At 44.2% G+C, this 5,219-nt stretch overlaps 2 protein-coding genes across 2 annotated transcripts; both read right to left on the bottom strand.

Moving 5' to 3' along the window:
• Window positions 1-1,105: 1,105 nt before the first annotated feature.
• Window positions 1,106-3,340, bottom strand: LOC125507807 (uncharacterized). The gene has a single exon (XM_048672314.2). It carries the CDS (start codon window positions 1,776-1,778, stop codon window positions 1,290-1,292), a length of 489 nt encoding a protein of 162 aa, XP_048528271.2. The 5' UTR covers window positions 1,779-3,340; the 3' UTR covers window positions 1,106-1,289.
• An 866-nt stretch (window positions 3,341-4,206) lies between these two features.
• On the bottom strand, window positions 4,207-5,007 carry LOC125507806 (protein FAR1-RELATED SEQUENCE 9). The gene has a single exon (XM_048672313.2). It carries the CDS (start codon window positions 4,985-4,987, stop codon window positions 4,220-4,222), a length of 768 nt encoding a protein of 255 aa, XP_048528270.2. The 5' UTR covers window positions 4,988-5,007; the 3' UTR covers window positions 4,207-4,219.
• Between the last annotated feature and the right edge of the window lie 212 nt (window positions 5,008-5,219).

Raw genomic sequence — 5,219 nt, 5'->3', positions numbered from 1 at the left:
AGTTTTCGAGAGGCAAGGGCGTGCCTTTTGCGGAAACAAAATCATGCCTCTCATAGAAGGAAAAAAAAAGAGAAAATACAATCTTTTTTTCTGTTTCCGGGAGGCACGCACGGAAGGAAAAAAACGTGCTTTTTTCGTTTCCTAGTGGCACAGCCGTGCCTCTCGTGAAAACAAAAAATGTGTTTTTTTGCGTAAACTTTGTTTCCGATTTTTTTGCCGAAAAGCTAAGAAAGACTGGTGGAAAACCGAAAAGCCGAAAAAATAAAATATCATATAAAAGCCGAAAACATGTGTAAAAAATTAAAAATATTAAAGTAAGCACCCAGAGCACGACACGTGGCGGCGGTTCAAAGCGCTCCTTAAGTGACCCTTGAGAAGGCTCCCGAAGAAGCGCTCCTCAATTAGTTGCTCTCCTATTTATCGGGTAGAACGTTGAGTACTGACGTATCACATACCCTCTCGCGCGCCTGGCCTCTATATGGGCTGAATCAAAAAAATTTCTTTCTTATTTCTTAGTTTCTTGGTACTTTCTTTATTTTTTATTTTTTGTCTTTTGTGTTTTATTTTATTTCATTTTAAAAAAAATTCGTGAACATTTCTTAAAATGTAAGAACATTTATTTAATTTGTCAACATTTTTTTAACCTGTGATTTTTTTATTCCTGAAAAATTATTTGCAATTCGTGAACAATTTTTGAATTCACAAACATATTTTTCAAATCGTGAATATTTTAGAAAAATTATGAATCTTTTTTAATTCATGAACCTTTTTGATGAACATTTATTGAATCCTCGGACCTTTTTTGAATTCGTGAACATTTTGTGAATTTGCGACGTTATTGAAATTCACAACAAAAAATGAATAGCGAACATTTTTTTGTAATCACGGACATTTTTTGAATCCAGAAACTTTTAAAATTTTGAGAACTTTTTTGAATCCCTAAAGATTTTCCAAACTCATAAACATTTTTTGGATGGGTGTGTCTAGAGCACATCTAGTTATTGCACATCTAAGTGAGTGAATCAAGCATAAAGATGAAAAAGAAAAAAGAAAAGAAAAATATCCACATGAATCTTGATGTAAAATCAATGATATATGACTTAGATGTGCAATACTTAGCAAAACTGTTTTTGAATCCATAGTAGGCTATCTGCCGACCCCCGCGCGAACTAGGAAGTCCCTAGATTACACGATAAGCAAGATGATAATGAAGAAGAAAAACGAAAGGTTACAAAAACTACAGATGATCGGATTTTGAATTCTGAATCCTCAGATAGCAGGCCAGCCATCTACTGGCGGCCCGTACGCTCCTCCTCGTCCTCCTGGCCCTGTGTACGCAGCGCGAAGCGGCAGAGCGGGCAGAGGTGGCTGACGCCGAGCCACACGGAGATGCACTCCTCGTGGAACGCGTGGAAGCAGTGCAGCCTCCTCAGTATGTCCTCCTCCTCGAACGCCTCCATGCACACGGAGCAGCCCTTCTCCCTCGCCTCGCCGGCCGTGGTCCTGGGCAGGCCAGCGATGGCCTTCTCCGACGCCGGGACGGCGCCGAAGCCGCCGTTCCTGTACGGCGGCGCCGCTCCAGGGACGACGACCGGCGGATCGGGATCGTACGTCCGCCAACGGAACGGCACCCGCCGGGCCGGCCTCCGCCGCCGCGGCGGCCACTCGAAAGGATTGGGTGCTGGCGCACCCACGGCCACGGGCTCCGGCCGCCTCGGGTCGTAAAATGAGTGCGGCGTCCAAAACACCGCCGTGCCGGTGGCGCGCTCCACGTCCATTGGTGCCGGCCGGACTTAGTTCGATGCTGCTCAGGCGACCAGCGCAATCGCGAGATGGAGATTTATTTCTGATGATGAACGCTGGGGCGAGGTGGATACTTGTAGATTCACGCGAACGCTGAGGCGATATCCTTTCCGACTCGGGGCGAGGTTTGCCCGCTCCCCGAGAATGCTCCCATCCGTGCTTCGTGATAGGTGGCGCTCATCCAACAATCGCACGCTGATGCCCTCTTTTTCTATTAAAAACCTCAGCAATTAAACAAAATCGGTCGGCCGTGTCTCTTAATGACCGTGTCTCTTAATTAAACGCAGGAAAAGACCAGCCGCTCGTTTCGTCTCCTTTCTTATCCACTCACTTTCCCCACAGGCAAAGAAGTAGCTCCTCCATGGCCGGCGAACACCGCGATGTTGATCTGCTTGCTTGTCAGAGCGGGAGGGTTTGCTCCGTGCTCGTCCTAACGCGGCGCTCGTGAGCGAACTGCGCACCAACCCTGCGGCCACGACGTCCCTCGCCCCGCGCGGCGCTCGTAGGCAAGCTGCACGCCGTTCCTGAGGCCGCAGCCTCCGTCGCCCGGCGCGGCGCTCGTCGGCGCGCCGTTCGTGAGGCCGCAGCCTCCGTCGCCCGGCGCTTCGCTCGTTGTCGATTTGCGCGCCGTTCCTGAGGTCGCAGCCTCCTGTCGCCGGGCGCGGCGCTCGTCGGCGAGCTGCGCGCCATTCCTTCTCGGCGGTTATCTTCGTGGCCCTGTTTGTCGCGTTTGTCACGCCTCAGCTACTGAGCTTCGTCCAGCATGTACCATAACATGGCTGCGAAGACTTGCCGTGGTTGAAGGTACGTCGTCCAATTACTCAAGTATATGACCGCTGTTCTTCTAATTTCTGAACCAAATGCTATTTTTGTCCGTGTGAGGTCGGTGAGATGCAAGCAACTATGCTTTTGGACAAGAACTGTGCTTTTGGTCTGACTTGATTAAGCTACGCATATCAATGAACTAATATACATACGCCTTCTTAAATCTATGCTTTTGGACAGCAAGTATGCATTGGTCTCACTTAATTAAGTAGTGCATTCGATCGATATGCACAGACTCCCCATAAATCCAATAATATATTACAAGTTTATAGTAAAGTAGAAAAAAAACATGAGTCTCTGATAACGATGACAGATTAAGTTGGCTTCTGTTGTTGGAAGAAGACTTGATTTTGACCTGTCATTGTACCAACGGATGGCTGCAGTGGGGCATTTGATGCTGGGTGTCTTATCATCATACTAAGGGCCAGTTCTTTTCGGCGATTCTCCCAGAATTGCCCCCCTCTGCAGCTTCTCCTAGAATCGCCACTCCATACTTTTTTTACAATCCTATCTAGTTAAGGTCTAATTAGCTAGGATTGTAAAAAAACATATGGAATGGTGATTCTACGAGAAGCTGGGGAGGGGGGCGATTCTGGTAGAATCGCCCCAAAAGAATTGACCCTAATGGGGTGCTGTAGTGAGGCATTCGGAGTTGGGTGTCCTGTCATCATACCAACGGATGGCTGCAGAGATGCATTTGGAGCTTGGTTCATCGTACCAATGGACGACTGCAGCGAGGCATTCAGAGTTGGGTGTCCTCTCATTGTACCAACGGTTGGTTGCAATGAGACATTTGGAGCTGGGTGTCCTCTCATCGTAACAAGAGACGGCAATAGTGAGGCATCCAGAGCTGAGTTGCATTGTTCTGAATAGGTATACACGTGATTTGTCGGAACTCCCAAATTACCCTGTGAGTAGTAGTACCAAAGGTTAGTGTCCATAAATCTTTAAAATGATAAAACTGAAATCTGAGTGTAGGTAGCTTATACCATTAAGCTATTGTAATGTTGCAATTCAGCTGGCAATCTTTGATCTTGTCCATACATCGTCATAGGATTTAGGATTGGGTTGTACTGTGGTAGATATGCAGGCATTTGATTCGTAAAAACCTCCGAATGACCCTATAAAACATGGTGTGATAAATCTTGTATAACTTAAGTTTTTATGTCAGATCAAGTGTGAATTTATTTATACCATTGAGCTGCCATGAGGTTGTAGTGCTACAGGATTATCTACTTTCCTTGTCCTCTTTGATTTTGCTTTCTCTAAGCCACCAATAGGTCTACTTGCTCCTTGAATAGTCTTCTCCTTCAACTTGATACCTTTTGGCTTAGCAAGCCCCTTATTTTGTTTTGAACTTGTACATGAGTTAATGTTTCGTTCTGCAAATATATATTTAAATAAAATTCAAGTTTGATAACATTATAAAACTACACACCCATATTAGCGGGTCTACTTGACCCTCGAACAGTCTTCTTTTTAACCTTGTTACCTGTTGGATTGGCAAATCCCTCATTTTGTTCTGAACTTGTAGACGAGTTAATGTTCGGGTCTGTAACTATAAAAGCAAACATAGGTTAGTTTGATGAGATCATAAAACTAAACTTACAGACCTTGTGCCAAGGGAGTTACATATATCTGGATGTCTGTTTGATCCTCGAGCCGTCTTCTCCTTGACCTTCATTCCTTTTGGCTTGGTAGGCCTCTCATTTTGTTCTGAACTTGTAGTCGTGATATTGTTTGAGTCTGCAACTATAAAATTAAATATAAATTTAAGCTTGATGAGAGCATAAAACTGAATGTACATACCTTGTGAACAAACAGAGTTACCTATATCTGGATCAGATCTATGTTTTAGACATTTCTCCACCTCTTCTGCTAATTTCTCTGCATAATTAGCAGCCATCAAGTATGACTCTTCAGACTCTGCGGCTCGAGCAGCTATTTGGATAAACATTCTGCACAACTCTTTATAGCGTTTTGTCAGTATTGTTTTGCGGTCTTCATGAAGGTTGCAGTTGCTTGTTATATCCAAAACTTTTGCATCAATTGTCCATCTTTTCAAGATGTACTGTTGAGGGATGTGCTTGATATTATTAATGTCAAGTACCTTCAAGGAATGAGAGCAAAGAATTCCAGCAAATTCAAACTTCTTGCAACTGCAATTGACCTTTTCTTCTTTTGGAAAAAATTTAACAACATGATCACGCTCTGTACCATGAAATTTTACTTTGTAAACCTTCTCCTCGATGTCACTGTCATCACAAAGGAATGTATCATAGTTTAAGGTCCGAAGCACTTGTTCCTGAAACATCTTGAATATTGGTGGAGTATATGTAGTTGATGCTTGCCTTAACATATAGCTTTCTGCCTTCAGCTTAGGAGTACTTTGTGTTGCTTTGAAGTCACATCTCACCTCTTCAAATCTTTTATCTGCAACTAGACGTTCGAAATGCTCAAAAAAGTAAGCATGTCATACTTAGAACTAATGTAATGTTTTAGTTCGTTGTTCATGCTTTCACTCCTCTGGTTACTGCTCATGTGTGCAGAGAAAGTATTCCTGCCATATACTAGGGCCCAATGCTCCCTTT

Source organism: Triticum urartu, chromosome 5A (genome assembly GCF_056163025.1).
Source record: "Triticum urartu cultivar PI428250 chromosome 5A, HENAU_Tu73, whole genome shotgun sequence".
Taxonomy (NCBI): domain Eukaryota; kingdom Viridiplantae; phylum Streptophyta; class Magnoliopsida; order Poales; family Poaceae; genus Triticum; species Triticum urartu.
This window is presented reverse-complemented; position numbering and strand designations above follow the sequence as displayed.